The sequence below is a fragment of the Neolamprologus multifasciatus genome, chromosome 6, assembly GCF_963576455.1.
Source record: "Neolamprologus multifasciatus chromosome 6, fNeoMul1.2, whole genome shotgun sequence".
Classification (NCBI taxonomy): Eukaryota; Metazoa; Chordata; class Actinopteri; order Cichliformes; family Cichlidae; genus Neolamprologus; species Neolamprologus multifasciatus.
The window spans coordinates 29,563,727-29,581,930 of NC_140444.1; the positions used below are offsets into that span (position 1 = coordinate 29,563,727).

The 18,204-nt window shown below is 43.3% G+C and overlaps 2 protein-coding genes across 3 annotated transcripts; both read right to left on the reverse strand.

The window, feature by feature from the left end:
• Positions 1-239: 239 nt before the first annotated feature.
• Positions 240-5,527, reverse strand: ptcd1 (pentatricopeptide repeat domain 1). Its single transcript, XM_085163606.1, has 8 exons — positions 4,768-5,527; positions 4,479-4,619; positions 3,165-3,383; positions 2,973-3,074; positions 2,159-2,806; positions 1,805-1,921; positions 1,458-1,640; positions 240-896 (listed from the first exon to the last, which is right to left on the reverse strand). The coding sequence occupies exons 1-8, from the start codon at positions 5,236-5,238 to the stop codon at positions 645-647; spliced, it is 2,133 nt and encodes a 710-aa protein (XP_085019732.1). The 5' UTR covers positions 5,239-5,527; the 3' UTR covers positions 240-644.
• Positions 5,528-6,540: 1,013 nt separating this feature from the next.
• fbxl18 (F-box and leucine-rich repeat protein 18) lies at positions 6,541-15,387 on the reverse strand. Of its 2 annotated transcripts, none has more exons than XM_085163604.1 (7): positions 15,193-15,387; positions 14,292-14,489; positions 13,809-14,158; positions 13,264-13,399; positions 12,104-13,182; positions 10,176-10,394; positions 6,541-10,026 (listed from the first exon to the last, which is right to left on the reverse strand). In XM_085163604.1, exons 1-7 carry the CDS (start codon positions 15,244-15,246, stop codon positions 9,870-9,872), a joined length of 2,193 nt encoding a protein of 730 aa, XP_085019730.1. In that variant the 5' UTR covers positions 15,247-15,387; the 3' UTR covers positions 6,541-9,869. The 2 variants fall into 2 exon arrangements, with proteins under 2 accessions (XP_085019730.1, XP_085019731.1); XM_085163605.1 differs by having other exon boundaries at positions 15,109-15,239.
• Positions 15,388-18,204: the final 2,817 nt, after the last annotated feature.

An 18,204-nucleotide genomic window follows, 5' to 3' on the forward strand; every position in this document is an offset into this window, starting at 1 on the left:
CAAGCAAATCAACAGGAGATCAAACTGAATCCATTAAAACACAAAGTAGTGCAGTCCTGTACTGATGAAAGGTTTGAGTGGGCTGAAGCAGCGAGTCTGGGAATAGCTACTTTAGAAATCAGAAATGCGTTTGCCTCTTATTGCCAGATGATTTATCTTCAGCTCTGGGTCATCAGGTTCACGCTTACTGTTCATTTGGATAAAAGTTGACTTTGAAAATGAACTGAGCAAACCTGACATTTAACAAAGGCCCTCAACTTGCTTACAAATGCAGGTAATCCTCACACCAAACAACGTTATGAAACTGCTGTTTGTTTATCAAAACGCTGATCAATATTAATACTCAGTTAACCCAAAATCCACAAATTTTATGACCAGTGTGGGTCACTGAAAGCCAATGGGTTGGTTGGGTACCTTTAAAATGACAGTATAACTGAAAAGATGGATATGAAGAAGTTTTATTTTTCAATAAACAAGCCAAAAAACTTGAAACTGGAACATAAATTACAATGACATCACTGTTTTTCAAGAATAAGGCAACCACACGAGCCACTATTTTGATCCAAGTCCATCCAGGGTTATAAAGTTTATTACAGAACAAGCAGCAGGTAAAAGAGTGGTCGTGATGATCTCCTGGAGTTCAGTCATACAGCGGACGTGCTGCTGCTCTTCCTGTCCCTGTTGCGAGTATGACACCTCCTGGCTGCTGCTCTGTGGTTCCTCTGGGCCTCCGTCAGCCCATCTGCAGCCTCTGTTCTCAGCTCTGCAGCATCTGTCTGGGACTGCAGCGCTCCCTGCTCCTCCTCAGCGCTCTGAGCAGGCATGTGCTTGAGCCACTGCTGGTAGTAACCACGGAAACCGTCAATTTGGACCAGATAGTTGTTTCTGGATTTGTACTAGGATAGAGAGAGGGGAGAGGGTGCCAAAAAGTGAGGGGAGCAGAGTGAAAGGAGACACATGAGTCATACAGTCACCTTCCAAGTTGGATCTTTGTTGTGCCACAAAATGAGAAGAAGTTGTTTGTTTACAGACTGCACTGAAGTCTGTAAACAGAGAGGCATTAAGATTGATAGCATACACACTTTAATTAGAGCAACATAGTTTACAGTCTTTTTTATTCCCGTGTTTCCAAATTAGATTTTACTTGACTGGTCTGTCTGTGTATTTTAACATTGGCTGGACTTGCAACTTGCCTGCTTTGGACTGCAGCCGGTGATAATTGTTCTGCTCTGTAGCCTGAGTGAGCTTGCCACCAGCTGAAGTCTGTGATAAGAGACTCACTGAAGAGGCAGCTAATTATATGGTACTTATTTGTGAATTAAAAAACTTATAAAGGAGTATAAGTGTCTAATGTCTAATAATTATTTGAAAAGAGCATATGCCTACTCTAAATATGTGGGAAACACTCATGTACCAATCATTATAGATGTGCTCAGTATAGATGGGTGCATGCTGACCTGGTCATAGTTGGGAGGATATTGTGCAGCAAACTCCAGCTGTCTGATGATGACCTCATTAGGCCAGACTTTCATGTCACTCATGGTTTTAAGGATTGTTCTTAGGTAGACGTAATCCAGTTTGCGACTCGCTCGGCCAATCAGAGCAGAGAACACGTGGACATTAGGCCTCAGTCCTGCTTCCTGAGGAAAAACGCATAGAGCAAAGTTAACTAAGATGCACAAGCACCTAAACCCTGCATTCTTTCTACTGACCAGCAGGGGGCGAGTTCTGCACTAACAATGCCAGAAACAGAATTCAGGTGAATAAACATCCAAATTTAGTGTAATAACATATGCTTTGTCACCTCTATGCCTTTCAGCAACTGAAGGCCGTCTTTCTGCTGGTCACAGGCTAATGCAAGGCACCCAAATGTCTGCAGATCCACATTTACATTGCGCTGTCTCATTACACTCAGCACAGCCTGAAAAGTGAAAGAAGTGTGTGAAAAACAGCACGCACAGTAAACATTTCTAACTCCACTTTTGTTAACGTTTACCCAAGTTTAAAATTTGTGTTCCTTCTTCCTCCAGATTTACAGATACCAGATAGACAACAGTTTTTCTGAGGACTATTTCTCCTAAGAAGTTGCTCCAGGATGGGCGTCACAAACAAAAACAACAGATACTTCATACATGGCTACACACACACACACACACACCTTTGCCTCGTCCAAGTCCCCGGCTCGCGCTGATCTGTGAATCACAGAGTTGAAGAACGCGACATCAAGCTTCACTTGATGCCGTTTGGCAACCTTCAACAACACCTGCAGAGACTGGTAGCCTGGCTCCATCGTGTCGGCCAGTAGGGTCAGAGTCCTGAGGTTTGGACTGAGTCCGTTAGCTTCCATCCTCTCTAGAAAACCTTTAGCTCCACCGATGAGGGCGAGCCTGTCTGACATTTTATTTACAGTGCCAAGGGAGACCACAGCACCTCTTTTACCCTCAAAAAGTTCTAGTAGGTTAGGAGCAGAGGAGTTGGCGACTAACTCTCCGGGTAATCGGGCATTTACTGTTTGCCTGACCGGGATCAGATGGGCTGAGTTATGTCTGAGTCGCGTCTCACTGCTGTCTTCCTTCTGCTCAGGCTGGATAAATAACTGTCTCTCAAGTAGGTCGATGTCTATCACAGCCTTGCACCTGGACTCCGACGCATCCTTGCTCCCTTTCTGACCCTCACAGTCAGTCCCCAGCAGAACAGCAGTGGCCAAGGCAGGATCGCCAAGTCCACAATCTCTGGCAGTTCTCAGGAGCAGGGTATAGTTGTGCGAGTCAGGACGAATCCCTGACCGCAGCATCTGGCGCCACACCTGAAATGAACATTACAAATGAGCTTATTTGTGTAGCAAGTATCAATATTGTTTAATGACCACCTGATGTATCATTGTCAGATTTTTAAGATCAATGAGAGCTGGCATTGGTTGGGCTATTTTAAAGTTTACTCCTAAAAACATCCCACACTTAAGTATTACGTACCTGTAACGCCAGCCTGAATCCTGCCTCTTTCTCCTTCAAGCAGCCCATCAGCAGGTAGTGAAATGTCTCCTGAGTTACAGCATGACCATTCTCCAGCATCTCCTACAAAATGCACACAAACCCAGAATAAGACACAATTTGGTGACAATGGATGAGTTTTCTCCCTTATAAACATGCAGCTGTGTGTCCTACCCTGAGCGTATAAATGCAGGCCTGAAGGTGGTTGGTGACGGCGTGCGCCTTCAAAAGAGCGTGGTACGTGATTGTGCTGAGAGGGTAGTTTTTGCGACGGAGCTCTTGCTCTAGCTTCAGCGCTTGCTGCAGGCCAGCCTGTTTTGAAGGCGACTCGGCGCAGGCGTTGAAGAGCGCTGTGTAGGTTGCATCGTTAGCAGTGAGACCGCACTTCTTCATCTAGGAGAGAAAAAAATAAATAAACACAAATAATTACAGAGAGGGTTTCTGACTGTGTATAACGATCTGTCAGAATAAAGGACAAGAATGAATAACACACTTAAATATAAAAAAAAAAAAAACCATCTACAATGAAACTAAACTGATTGTGAAAGCTGGCTCTTCTATGGCATTAGTGGACTAAAGCAGTCCCCAAGCTTTTAACCCCTCTGAATTTGAAATAAAACTTCAATTTATTTTAACACACAAACACATGGGAGTCTTGCATCAGTGTCTGAAGCTTTAAAAATACTAGAATCTGTTCTTTGATTATAGCCAATCTCCACAGTTTTCCTGACACAAATCTGGAGGATGGAGGGATTGGCAGCCTGCAGCATTTAAAGTAATGTTTCTCATTAAATCTTGACTGCCATACAAATAAATTTATAGTAACTTTGATGACTGTAGTAGCTGGTATGTGGGGCAGTTCAATTGTACAAATCATTTGTATTAATCTTAGTCTCTTCTTGTGGATATTAAAAGCGAGGTCCATATTCACGCATCTTCTCTGTGGTCTTCCTTGTTTCCCGCTGGCAGCTCCATCTTCAACATCCTTTGTTCACTACATCCACCATCTCTCCCTCTTGCCTCTCTAACTTTGTCTCCAAATTTCTTCACCTGAGCTGTCCCTGTGATACACTACATTTAGAATTTTGTCCATCCTGGTCACTACTGATGAATATCAGGGCATCTTCAACTCTGCCACCTTGAACTACTCCTATCTTTAGTCAGAGCCACCGTCTCCCAACCATACACCATAGCAGCTCTTCTAGACCTTCCCTTTAAATCTTTCACCCTGCCTGTTGCTTCGGATTGTTGACCCCAGGCATTCACCTTCTCTACTCCTTGCACATCTCCCGTCTTGCTTCCACCTGCTCCTCAGCCTCACTACATATCACAACGTCATCTGCAAACATCACAATTCAGCAACTGGAAACTGCAGCACCTGAATCAACACCACTCTAAAACTGTCAAACATGAACATTTTAACTTAGAGTTAGAGTGTACCTTGCACATCGACATCTCATTTCAACTGGTCAAATTAAAGATGCTTACATCATTGTAGAATTTGAAGGCTTTTTTCAGTTGTCCAGCTCGTCCACAGCCTCCTATAAGGACCGTGTAGTTGTACTCCTCCGGCTGCAGCCTCTCTCCCTGCAGCATGTCTCTGCTGAACACATCCAGAGCCTCCTGTAGCTGTGAGAGCACAGAGGAAGGTTATAAACACATCAGTAGGGAAGAGAAAGAACAAAATGCTCCTTTACGTTGGTTGCCAAGTTAAACACAAAGAAGAAGAAGAAGAGAAAGAACAGCAGTTAACATAAAACTGCTCAGCCACACTAACCTTGTTCTCTTTGATGAGCTTTTTGCATTGTAAGAAGTACCAGTACGGTGTATTTCTCCTCACGGGCCTCCTCTGAGGTTTACCGGCGTCTTCTCGCTCTTCTTCGTTCCCGGTTCCGTCTTCCCGGTACTGCAGGTCCCGAAGGCCTGGGCTGCTTTTCCTGAACGACCTCCTGGAGGCCATGTCGGTAGACAGAGAGCCGAAGTTTTCCCGGTCAAGTGGTTCAGAGGGGGAGTCCAGTGGGCCCGCGTCTCCTCGGAAGGGGGCTGACAGACACACGGGCCTAGGATGCCAGGGAGTGTGTGTGAGAAGCCCGGATAAGGATAAAGGGTGCTGTGACACATCCCGTCTGCCTGTTAGAGTTAGCGGTTCTGGTGACTTCCTAAGGGTTGAAAATGTGCACAGCCTGGCAGCAGAAAGCGATATTTTCCTCCCGTTTCGCACACACGAACAGGCGACGGACGTCAGCATGTTTGTTAGTGTTAGCGAGCTGGTTAAAAGCTAACGGATCATGTCGGGTTTCTTCCTTTTGTCAGAAAACCACAAAATGTGTTACACTTACAAGGCTAGCTAAAGGTGCACTAACTAGCTGCTGACAAGCTGAGTACAACCACGATGTTTCAATGACACAAACTTGCCCAGACCTTAATAGTAGATATACAAATATAATTATGAGCGTCTTTTTGGGGGATTATTTTTAGATCGTTGGAGTAAATTAACAAATTTAATAGTTTAATTAAAATTATATTTCTATTAACGGTTTACATAAATTGTTGAAAAATACCAGTCTAGTTAATTAAAGATGGCATACTTCGATCGACTACATCGACAATATGTTAGTACGCCTGTGTGGTGTTTAGGCTTCACATTATCTTTAGATAGATTGATATCGCCCCCAGCTGGCTATGAAAGTACATTTTCCGTCTTTTGAACGGGGTGAAATGAGGTGAAGGCTAAAGCCACATCTTTCTATTTACTAAACATCCAGGGAAATGTTCTAGTTAATATCTAAGTGGCGGGTCAGGTGGGGTCAAGCAAGGCATAAATGAAACAGGTAATAAACCCTCAAGTGAATAGGCAGGATAGTTTAGTCAGCATTATTACCCTTGCAAGGAAAGAATCAGAATCAGAATACTTTATTGATCCCTGGGGAAAATTATTTTTTTTGTTACAGTGCTCCATTATAAACCAACATTAACAAGACAGACAATACGCTAACTAAGAATAGTACTATATATATATATATATATATACATACACACACACACACATACATAAGTCACTTATTAATAAATAGCTGGAAAAGAAACGTGTAGTTGTAGCAGTAACCAGTGTGTTAAGTGGATGCGTTGTACAGGGAGATGGCCACAGGCAGGAAAGATTTCCTGTGTCGTTCAGTGGTGCTTTTCGGTCATCTCAGTCTCTCACTGAACGTGCTCCTGTGACTGACCAGCATGTCATGGAGTGGGTGGGAGGTGTTATCCAACATTGTCTTTATTTGGGACAACATCCGCCTCTCCGACACCACCTTGAGGGAGTCCAGCTCCATCCCCACAACATTACTGGCCTTACGGATTAGTTTATTAAGTCTGTTGGCATCTGCTACACTCAGCCTGCTCCCCCAGCATGCAACAGCATAGAGGATCGCACTGGCCACAACAGACTCGTAGAAAATCCTGAGCATTTTCTGGCAGATGTTGAAGGACCTCATTCGCCTCAAAAAATAGAGACGATTCTGGCCCTTCCTGTAAAGTGCTGTGGTGTTTTTAGCCCAGTCCAGTTTATTGTCAATGTGTACTCCAAGGTATTTATAGTCCTCCACAATGTCAACACTGACCCCCTGGATTGAAACAGGGGTCAAGTGTTTCCTGGTCTTCCTGAAGTCCACTATCAATTCCTTGGTCTTTGCTACGTTGAGCTGCAGATGATTCTGCTCACACCACGTGACAAAGGAGTCGACCACAGCCCGGTACTCTGTCTCATCATCCCTACTGATGCATCCAACCACCGCAGAGTCATCAGAAAACTTCTGAAGTTGGCAGGTCTCTGTGCAGTCTTCAGAAGTTTTCTGAGGAAAGGAAAGCTATATAGCAGCATGTCACACTATGGTATTGTTTCAGCAGAGGGCTCCAAGTTCAGTTCAATAGGCTAAAGCTTGTTAACACATATACTTAACCAGCCAATCACATGACAGGAACTCAGTGCATTTAGGGATGTAGACGTAGTCAAGATGACCAGCTGAAGGTCAAACCGAGCATTACATAACTTCGAGTGTGGCAGGTGGGATAGTTTGAGTGTTTCAGAAACTGTTGATTAACTTGGCTTTTCCCACACGATCATCTCTTTTTATTACACTGAATGGTCTGAAAAAGAGAAAATATTCTGTGAGCGGCAGAGGAGAATGAAGCTGATACAAAGGCAACAGTGATTCAAATAACCAGTTGTTACAACCAAGGTATGCAGAATCACACCAGGTGCTACTTCTGTGCGCTAAGAACAGGAAACCGAGGCTACAGTTCGTACAGGCTCACCAACACTGCACGAGAGAAGATTACAAAAACATTTTCCGAGCGGAGGAGTCTTGATTTCTGCTGTGACATTCAGATTGTAGGTTCACAATTTGGCATAAACAGATATGTTTAGTTATAACAGTTCGGACTGGTAGGGATGGTGTAAAAGTGTGGGTGAGTATTTTTTGGCAAACTTATGGCCCCTTAGCATCAACTGAGCATCACTTTAACACAGCCTATCTGAGTATTGTGGCTGACATTGTTTTTCCCTTTGGGACTAGGCTTTACCCATCTTTTGATGGCTGCTTCCAGTAGGATAACACACCATGTAACAAAGCTCAGGTCATCAAAGTGATTTCTTGAAGATTTAGAGTTAAGTTAAAGGTGAGTTGGACTTAAATGGAGTCCACAGTCACCAGATAGCAATCAAGTACAGCACCTTGGTGGTAAAACGGGAGAGTCACATCATGAATGTGCAGCTGAATAATTTGCAGCAACTGTATGATGCTGTCATGTCCACATGGACCAAAATCTCTGAGGAATGTTTCCATCACTGTGAACTCTTTATTGTCATTGCACGGTCATAGTTAGTACAATAGTACAACAAAGTTTGAAAAGTGTTCCACGTCAACACTAAGCACAACTAAACACAACACAGTAAACTTTAAAGTGGATAAAAAGTGCAAAAAAGGTATGAATAATAAATTAAAGAATGAATGTTCATTGCAGCAAGTGAGTGTATATGTTGAAGCTGTGATTAATTTCATTACTTTTAAAAATGCTAAATTTTAATTTTCCTGAACATTTTTAATTTAATGCTAGCTTTTATTTGAAATTAAGGAACTAAGTATTTTGGGGTTTTTTCTAAGTTCTGCATTTTGCTGTTATTTTGAGACAAAGCACTGAATTGTGATGTGGAAAGAAGTGCACCTGTTTCCTGTTACAATCCCTGTAGATACATATATTTGGATCTTAATTTTTAATCATGCAAATTACCCAAAACCAACAAAAGTCAAATACTCTTGGTGAAAATAATCTGCCTTTATGGCACCCTGAAGCTGCCTTTGAAGAAAATAAAAATTCTCTCTCTTCTTCAAGTCTTTATTATTAAAAGGCCAGCATGGCACTCGCTGCTGTGGCTGATCAGAAAAATCAGGAATCTACAACCCCAGTGTACGAGAGACAGCTTCGGCAGTGTTCGGAGTGTTTTTGAGACTGCGACTGAAATCACAGACACCAAGAAGTTTGGAAAGATTTTGCAGCTGTTGGAGTTTACAGATGTGTGAATGTGGACAGATCTTCAATTTTTCAATTGAATTCAGTTTTATTTCTATTTTGCCAAATTAGAACAACAGTCCCCTAAAGGTGCTGTATATCATGGTCCCATGGACCCATACAGAGAAAACCCCAACAATCATACAACTCTCCATGAGCAAGTATTTTTCAACAGTGAAAAGGAAAAACTCCCTTTTAACAGGAAAAAACCTGAAAATGTAACCGAGGAGAGGTGGCAACTGGTCTTTTCCTGCTCATCTAGCCTACCTACAGTAAATTTTAGTGTGTCATAGTTCCTGACCAAGTCACACAGACTGATGGGTATCCATGGCGACTCACTCACTTTCTGTGTGCTTTGTTGAGTCAGACTGACAGTGAAGGACATGATTCATGTTCATGCAGCCACACAGCTTGTCAGGGTGATGGCATGATATTCTCTGAGGTCATCACTGCTGTAGGTGAGCCCAATATCACACAAGAAGCTCCATCTTTAAGTGGCTGTAATAAAGGTCTGAGTAGAGCTCCTGCTGATGGCTCTGTGGGTCAAAGATTAAAAGCAGTAATTAACTGTAAATGGTGTTCCATGAACATTAAATATGATTCATTTTGACTTTCTGCTTCTTTCCAATTCATTTTGAACTTTGTACATGGTGTTAAAAAAAGTCTGTATCCCAAATACACTTTATAAAAAGGTAATTGAGTATGAATATGATAACTTATCAAATAAATCAAATCGCCACCCAATTTTGTGTTCTCAGAGAATATTGAAATGAAAGAGATGTCAATGTATTATTTTGTCTCAAACTGAGTACACTGAAACACAAAAAAGAAAAAAAGCTACCTCCAGTGCTATTCCACTATAGTTACTTTAAAAAAAAATAAATAAAAATAACAGCCTGACATGAATGGAAGAGCAGCACACAAGGATTAAAAATTATTTATACAGACTTTATTATGATATTTGGTACAAAGTTTAAAATACAAATGCATCCTAAAATCCATTTTGGCACTTCATTTTAAAGGAACTGTAATGATTTGTGATAGAGAAGCCACAACCGTCACAGAGCCGCAGTGCATCTGAAACATCCTGGAACGAACCGTGAGCCTGAGTGAGTCTATTTCCCTTGGAAAGATGATCACCGGTGTAAATGTAAACAATCGTGGAGCACACAAACAGAAATCATGGTGCTGATGACATTCAGTCTCAGCATCATTTGTGGATTTTATTTCGTGCAAGAGAAGAAAAAAAAAAAAAAAGAAAATGATGAGAGCACCTCAACTGCTGAGCACCAATCACACTAAAGCATCCTGATGAGGTCACAATGGTGATAAATGTGGTGGTTGAGCCACGTGGCTCTGAAACAAAGTGATCCGGTCCAGCAGTGTTAATGGGATATCTCTGATGACCGAGGGTAGGTCTTCATGTTGTAACGGATAGATGACCACACTGAGTGCCGGGCGCTCTGCTGAGAACCTTAAGAAGGAAAAAAAAAAGAAGAAGAAGAAGAAGAAAAAAAAAAAAAAAAAAAGCCAGAAAATACACAAAACGAGTGAAAAGACCCCACAGGTAAAACTTGACAGAATATGCCCCCTAGCTTTAAATACATGAACACAGTCACCAACCTGTCCAGCAGAGTTTTCTGCAGTGTGCGACACATCACTAAGGTGCCGCCCATGAACATGTGGCACATGACGACATGGCAGCACCGCTCCATGAAAGTTTCTGTAGCTGATGGGTCAAAAGTGCCACAGCGTGAGATAAGGCAGACGCGCTGCAGTCGGGAGCAGCAGGACAAAGCCTCGAAGAACGACGCGTTCGCATTCAGGTAGGGCTGCTCCAACCTAAGAAACAGATGCACGTGGTTAGTTATCCATCCATCTTCTTCCGCTTTATCCGGGGCAAGCAGCCTAAGCAGAGAAGCCCAGACCGTCCTCTCCCCAGCCACCTCCTCTAGCTTATCCGGGGGAACACCAAGGCGTTCCCAGGCCAGCCGAGAAATAATCTCTCCAGCGTGTCCTGGGTCTGCCCCGGGGCCTCCTCCTGGTGGGACATGCCCGGAACACCTCACCCAGGAGGAATCCTTGTCAGATGCCCGAACCACCTCAGCCGGTTCCTTTCGAAGTGGAGGAGCAGCAGCTCTACTCTGAGCCCCTCCCGGATGGCTGAAATTCTCACCCCATCTCTAAGGGAGAGGCCAGCCACCCTTCGGAGGAAGCTCATTTCCGCCGCTTGTATTCGCGATCTCGTTCTTTCGGTCACTGCCCACAGCTCGTGGCCATAGGTGAGGGTAGGGACGTAGATCGACCGGTAAATTGAGAGCTTCGCTTTTACACTCAGCTCTCTCTTCACCACGACGGACCAGTGCAGCGTCCGCAGCACAGGAGGCCATCACCCGATGAAGCCAACAGAACCACATCATGCGTGAAAAGCAGAGATGAGATTCCGAGGCCACCGAAGTGAAAGCCCTCCGCCTAGAAATCCTGTCCATAAAAATTATGAACAGAACCGGTGACAAAGGGCAGCCCTGGCGGAGCCCATCACCCACTGGGAACGAGTCCAACTTATTGCCGGCAATGCGAACCAAGCTCTTGCAACGGTTGTATAGGGATCGAATGGCCCGTAGCAATGGGCCAGACAACCCATACTCCCGTAGCACCTACCACAGGACACCCCGAGGGACACGGTCGAATGCCTTCTCCAAGTCCACAAAACACATGTAGACTGGTTGGGCAAACTCCCATGCACCCTCAAGTATCCTTGAGAGGATAAAGAGCTGGTTGGTTATATAAAGACAAAAATCTGAACAGACATGTCTTCAGTCAGAATTAAAAGTAGAAACAGTCTGTTTGAGATTTGTCCCAGTTCAGAGTAAAATATAGACCAGGAGTGGGCAACTCCAGGCCTCAAGGGCCAGTGTCCTGCAGGTTTTAGATCTCAACACACCTGAATCAAATGATTAGTTCATTACCAGGCCTCTGGAGACCTACAAGACATGTTAAGGAGGCAAGTTAGCCATTTGATTCAGCTGTTTTGGATCAAGGACACATCTAAAACCTGCAGGACACCGGCCCTCAAGGCTTGGAGTTGCCCACCCCTGATATAGACCAATTGGACAACTGGAAAGTGAATATCCTATTTATTTAAAAGCCTCTCAAAACCAAAACATAATTCCCAAATTACACTTGACAGGTAATTAACATTAAATGCTTTGATTGAAGAGAGTCAAGGGCAGGTCAATTTGGTCAACTTTAAATTTTGGGTAAATTTTATTTCCTTAATGTTTTTTCTCCAAACTAACAGAAAAAAACTGAGCCAACTGTCTGCTGGACAGTCATACAGGTTAGTGCTTCTTAGATGAGATCCTCTCATTTGCATATATGAACCTAACAGTCTATAGGGGAGAAGAAAGATAAATATGAATAATATTTAAGTGATGTTAATGTTCTTGCTTCAGGTGTATGAAATCAGACAGTTTTAAAGCACATTTTCATACTATGAGCATACTTCATACTATTATATAAACAAAGCGAACACAAAGTCATCTTCTTACCTGAGCTCCTGTAGCTGCGTGCACTGTTTAAGTGTGTCCAGCAAGGCAGCGGTGTAGTTCATGGTTTTCAGCGAACCCAGATTGGCGAGGGATAATACTCGCAGGTCTCTGCACTGCTTTGCCAGCTGTACCAGTCCCGTTCCCCTAAGAACTCCAGGAAGACCAGCCAGAGTCAGGCGACGCAATTGAGGCAAAGCCTCAAGCACCGCCAAATGTGCGTCTCCAATTCCTCGTGCCCAAGCGCACATGCCACGAGGCTCTACGCTTGCACGAGTGCACGGCTCAAGCCGAGGCAGTGTGGAAGCAAAGCCTGGACCGATAAGCTCAAAGGTCTCTAAAAAAAGGCAGCCAGCTAACAGCAAAGCGAGCCCCGATGTGCTGTCCCCTGACACAGAGGACTCTGAGGCAGGCTTGTAATTCTGGAGGCCCACACGAGGAACCTTCTTCAATCCCTGGAAAAGCGGAGAGAGATGAGTGTTCTGCATTTGCGTGTGATTTGTATTTAAACCGTCTGACAGGGCGCAGGCAGGGAGCGTGAGGGAGAGCAGGTGTCTGAATTTGGCCAAGCTGGCACACAGGTGGGTTTCCCCTTCCAGCCCAGGTGAGTTTTCATGATGATAATGTGTGTGCATCAAGTTTAGGTATTTTATGTTGGAACAGCTGTCTGCCAGCTGGCTCATTGTCCCAGCAGCCAGCTGATCTTCCACAATCCTGCACTCCGAATAAGGAACGTGGTTGATCCCGCTCAGATTCAGACTAACAAGCTGCGTGGCGTCTCTTACACCCCCGTTCAACAGCGACTGGAACACCTGTGGCCACAATGCCGGGCATCGGCTGAAGCTAAGGTGTTTGGGGCTGTTTCCTTCCAGAGCTTGCTTTAGCGATGCAGAGTCCAGCCATGACCGAGGGAGCTGCAGGGCAACCAGGTCGCCCCGCTCACCCAAGCTCTGAGCCACTGAGGGAGCAGCAGGCCAGGGAGCTGGGTTTGGGCCGGGGATGGACACAAGGAAAACTCTGAGATGCTTCGGAACGTTAACGCTGAACACTGCCAGGTATAGGAGGAGCAGGGTCTGGTTTACCTAAGAACATGACAACACAGACGCGTTAATTAAAGCCCATATAGGAACAGGTTTCATGGACATAAGCCCCAACATACTCACCTCTCCTGGAGCCAGCCTGGCAGTGAACTCCTCAAGCTGTTTGTAATGTGGCACGCTGCTCTGACCGACCATTAACTGACAGCAAACGCCGACACCCTCTTTGGTCACATCTGGGATGTCAAACTGCAACATCAGCCTACGGTGCAACGACAAGCAAATGCACACAACACTGTATCATTTAAATATCATACATTTTTGTTTTTTTAAGCCAAAGACTCACAGCTGTCACATAATTTACAAATGACAGCCATTTTATAGGCTATTTATAGATTTTTTTAATTAGACACATTCCCTCATTATGTCATGAAAATTAAGCAGATCAAAGAAAAATCAAAGTAAACCTATCAGAGAGTGGCTGTATTAAAGGACTGGCAGAACACCTCAAGGAAACGCAGTATGGTGGTCCAGAGAGCCAAAACCTGTAAAAACTGTGACATTGTCCAAATATTTCTAGACTTTGAAGAGGGCCGCTCCTAAGCATTTGAAAGGGGTTTAGGGAGGGAAGGGATCAAAAAACATAGTTGGGTCAGGGCCAACATCCTTACTTGCGGAGTTGGGCACAGCATGGCACTACACCATAGCTTGGTGTCAACAGCATCTGCCTAAGCTCCGACAGGCGGCTCAGTGCATCCACCGCCTCTGAGCTGAGCTGAGCAGAGTTGAAGCCTGGTGTCACGTCAAAAGCGAGGGATTTGAGGAAAGCGAGGGAGGAGAGGAGACGGGACAGGCGAAGTGAAGTGATGCGACAACCGGTAACATCTAGGTGCGTCACTCCTCTGCAGCGTGCGATGTGCTCCATGGTGGAGCCAGATAGCCAGTAGCAGCCATTCAGGCTCAGAGACTGCACATGATTGGCCAGCTGCTTTAGTATGCGTCGAACCAATGAATCATCAGCCTGGAGAGAAATAAAGAACAGAGTCTATTTAATGTTTCATTAGAATACAACTTGCTGTTACAGAGGCATTTTATTTTTTTAAATACATGGAAAGTTGTACACATACATGAACTTGAATATTGCATTAAGTTACCCAATAATCCTCAGACAGGCTGACATTTGTGAGCAGGGTCTTGTCATGGCACAGTGTGTTAAGCTTCTGGCAGACATTTGCCACATTCAGCAGCAGGTCACACACTGGAATATGGCGCAGGATGCATAGCAGGATTTCATCAGACAAATCTGACATCCCCACGGAGGAAGAAGACAAGGTATCCTCATCGCACACAGCCTGAGCCAGACAGTACACAGTGGCAGTGAGAGGCGCTTTTAGGCCATTTGGAGAAAATTAGTCAATTAAATTCCTCTAGAAGGAATTTAATTGACAATATAATTTATACCAGACACAGTATTATTTTATGTAGCTGTTGTACAGCTCTCCTTTTAATGTGTCCTGTTTTATTGTAATTTTTGTACGTTTTTTTAAAAACAGTAATATCAGGTATGTGTTAAGTATTCAATTTACTCGATCAGAAACATTCTGACATCATTTCTCCATGTTTATCTTTATTCATAAAGTATGACCCCCACTATAGCTGAAGCATTATTTAGCAGAAACAAAATAAAAATGAAATATTTTTAATAGAAAATGGCAATAGTGGTCACTGTGCTCCAGGTTATTTTTTATTTGATAATACCACTTCTGGACAATACAACCTTTTAATGGTTATAGTACCAGGGCGTTTGAGCTTAGCAGGTTTTCTCGATAAAACAAACAAACAAACAAACAAAAAAAAACCCCACACGCGCGCACACCAAAACACACTTATTTCCAACACACTGTCGACGCCGGTAAACCAAACTCGGGATTAAAAAAATAATTGTGTAAAGTGTTTGGAGCATAACCTTACCTGACCGGCGTTAACATTTTGTCGCTAACGTTACTTTGAGCTCAGCAGCACCGCTAACTAACTGTGAACCCCGTCTTCACCAACCTGTAAAATCTGGTAATCCATGTCGTCTGAAACTCCGCACACATCCCCACTCATGGTTTTAAAAAAGGCTCATCCACCCAGCCGGAGCTTCATGTTCCGTGAACCTGCTGTGTGAAACCACAGGCGGCTGAACGTTTGTGATACCGTTAGCTGCACGGACGATATATGCTGCCGCACTTGTCGGACATCTTTTTGCGACGGACACACTTCCTGCTGGTTCAATTTTAAAAAGTTGCAAATTTATAAATGTACACAATAAAATACAAATTCTTTTGTAAAAGTCATTAAATAAAGTTTTGTATTTTTATAGATGCTATTAGATAGATATAAAAAATATACAGGGCGATAACAGAGCTGTCTTCTTTTTCTGGCTGCTCCCTTTAGGGGTCGCCACAGTGAATCATCTGTCTCCATCTCACCCAGCATCCTCCTCTGTCACACTAACCCTCCGCATGTCCTCCTTCACTACATCCATGAACCTTTCCTGTGGTCTTCCTGTTTTCCTGCTTTTTAATACCTGTTAAGAGGTGAGCTGCCGTATTCTGGACTGACTGCTAGAGGCGTAAAGATGATTGTTCAATTCCAAAATATAGGCCAGGGGTCCCCAATCCCTTTCCACGAGGGCCAGTGTCCCTGCAGGTTTTAGATCTCACCCTGGGTCAACACACCTGAATCACATGATTAGTTCATTACCAAGCCTCTGGAGAACTTCAAGACATGTTGAGAGGGTAATTTATCCATTTAAATCAGCTGTGATGGATCAAGGACACATCTAAAACCTGCAGGGACACCGGCCCTCATGGACTGGGATTGGGGACCCCTGATATAGGGACTTAAGTAGTCCAGGCGGGAAGTGATAAAGGCATGTAGAACTTTTTCTGGGTCCTTTTGTAAGAGATGATGTTGATAGTTGATAAAAAAAAACAAACTTTAGTGAAACTCCTTATTTGGTAATCCATTTGAAAAAAAAAAAACTGGCAAAAATTGCATCCAGATTTTTTACTGCAACAGCAGCAGTAAAGAGTGAAATGACTCGGAGTGTCAGTAGAGTCACTTTCATCCTCATCCAGAACTTAATGTCACTAAGGCAGTGTAGCAGAGGCTTCCATGTATCCCTGTTGTTCACATGAACGGGCATATACACCTGCATTATGTCAGCAAAGCAGTGGAAAGAAATATTATGTTTTCTAAAGTTAGACCCTAGAGCAGGGGTGGGCAACTCCAGGCCTCGAGGGCCAGTGTCCTGCAGGTTTTAGATGTGTCCTTGATCCAACACAGCTGTTTTAAATGGCTAAATGACCTCCTCAACGTGTCTTGAAGTTCTCCAGAGGCCTGGTAATGAACTAATCATTTGATTCAGGTGTGTTGACCCAGGGTGAGATCTAAAACCTGCAGGACACCGGCCATCAAGGCCTGGAGTTGCCCACCACTGCACTAGAGGCAACATATACCAGACGAGACAACAGGATCTTGCGGTCCACAGTATCAAAGGCAGCAAACAGGTTTAGAAGAACTAAAATGGCAGGGCTGCCAGAGTCAGCAGTTAAAAGCAGATCATTAAGAACTCTCAAAAAAGCCATCTCTGTAATGTGACCTAACACTGACTGAAACTTTTCCCACATACTGTGTATGCTTTAACAATGACAGAATTTGCTTAAAAACATTTTTTCCAAGAACCTTAGACAGAAATGGTAATTTAGAAATAGGTCTGTAGTTAGAAAAAAAACAGCAGGGTCCAGGTTCTTTTTAATAAGAGGCTGCACAACAGCATGTTTAAAGGCAGCTGGAATACAACCAGATATAAGAGAACTGTTTATGAGAGGAATAGCTGGTTCCATTGAATCAAAAGCCTCTTTAAAAAGATGAGCGAGAAGACAGTCTGAGGGAGAATTTAAAGGTCTTATATACTAAACACAAATCACCAGTCACCAGTCCTGTTTTCATACATGCCCCACCCTCACATATTACTTCTCCTGCACTCCTGACTTTGGCATGCAGATTGATAAGAGAGTTATGCAGGATTTATTAAATATTAAATCTAATGTATTGGTAAGACAAATGTATGCCAGCTTTAGTGTTAAACAGAAAGATAGTAAAGTTTCAGTGCAGCAGTCTTTATATTTCCTAATTTATAGAACTATATGACATCTTATATATTTTCTAAAGTTATTAATGTAAAAAAAAGCTGATTATAGTTTCTCATAATCAGTTATTCACATGATGGCACTATAAAAAGTTTTGTAGTAAAGTTATACTCCTCAAAATCCATCTTCAGTATTCAGCCTGCCATGAAGGCTGATGGCTGTAAAATTTAACTCTTGACAGCAGTCAGACTGAAATGTGTTTTAAATTCTAATTTTAAGACTGATTAAAAAAAATCTTGAGAAAACTAAGAAACTACAGAATTCACATAATACAATGTTTGGATGGAGGCTTTGATGCATCAGCGTTTGTTGCATGTGCAGCACCTTATACTGACATGCAAACAGTAGCCAAATGGACTCCAGCCATCAATGTCATTTACGCCAAATGCTTATCCCATTTCTTAATTTAGACATCCTTGATTCCTTTCCTCACATGACCCCCAAGTCCTTCCTACGAGCTGCAAGTGTTGTTAAGACAAAAGCAGGCTTTGGTTCTTGGATTTTTAATTTAACAAAGACACTGTTTCAGTCATATTTTGCCAAGATTAACATGAGACAGGTAGCTTGTTACGGCACACAACTACATTTATGACACTGAAGTCACAAGTGTTGCCCCTGAAATTAAGGGTGTCGAGTTCATCTTTTATGACATTTAGATGTGCAAACTTAACCTATCCACTATGGTTTGTAACTTCCAGGTGTCACACCTCTTGACCTTTGCCAGTTATACCAGCAAAGCCTCTGTCTCTTCCAGATGCATTTGACTAAATCTTACATAAGCTGAAACAACTTTCCCAGAGTGCAGTTTGAGGCCAAATGATGAATAGGTGGTTACTTTGATGCATTCAACATAAAGACCAAATCAGAC

Bases quoted from the DNA above. Each gene is read 5' to 3' on its own strand.
- fbxl18 (XM_085163604.1), bottom strand. From the start codon at position 15,246: ATGAGTGGGGATGTGTGCGGAGTTTCAGACGACATGGATTACCAGATT. The intron at 14,159-14,291 runs GTAACTTAATGC...ATTTCTCTCCAG, and splicing joins GCCTGTCTGAGGATTATTGG to GCTGATGATTCATTGGTTCG. The intron at 10,027-10,175 runs GTTGGTGACTGT...TTCCTTCTTAAG, and splicing joins CAGAAAACTCTGCTGGACAG to GTTCTCAGCAGAGCGCCCGG.
- ptcd1 (XM_085163606.1), bottom strand. From the start codon at position 5,238: ATGCTGACGTCCGTCGCCTGTTCGTGTGTGCGAAACGGGAGGAAAATA. The intron at 3,075-3,164 runs GTAGGACACACA...TGCATTTTGTAG, and splicing joins CCTGCATTTATACGCTCAGG to GAGATGCTGGAGAATGGTCA. The intron at 897-1,457 runs GTCAGCATGCAC...TCTCTATCCTAG, and splicing joins ATCCTCCCAACTATGACCAG to TACAAATCCAGAAACAACTA.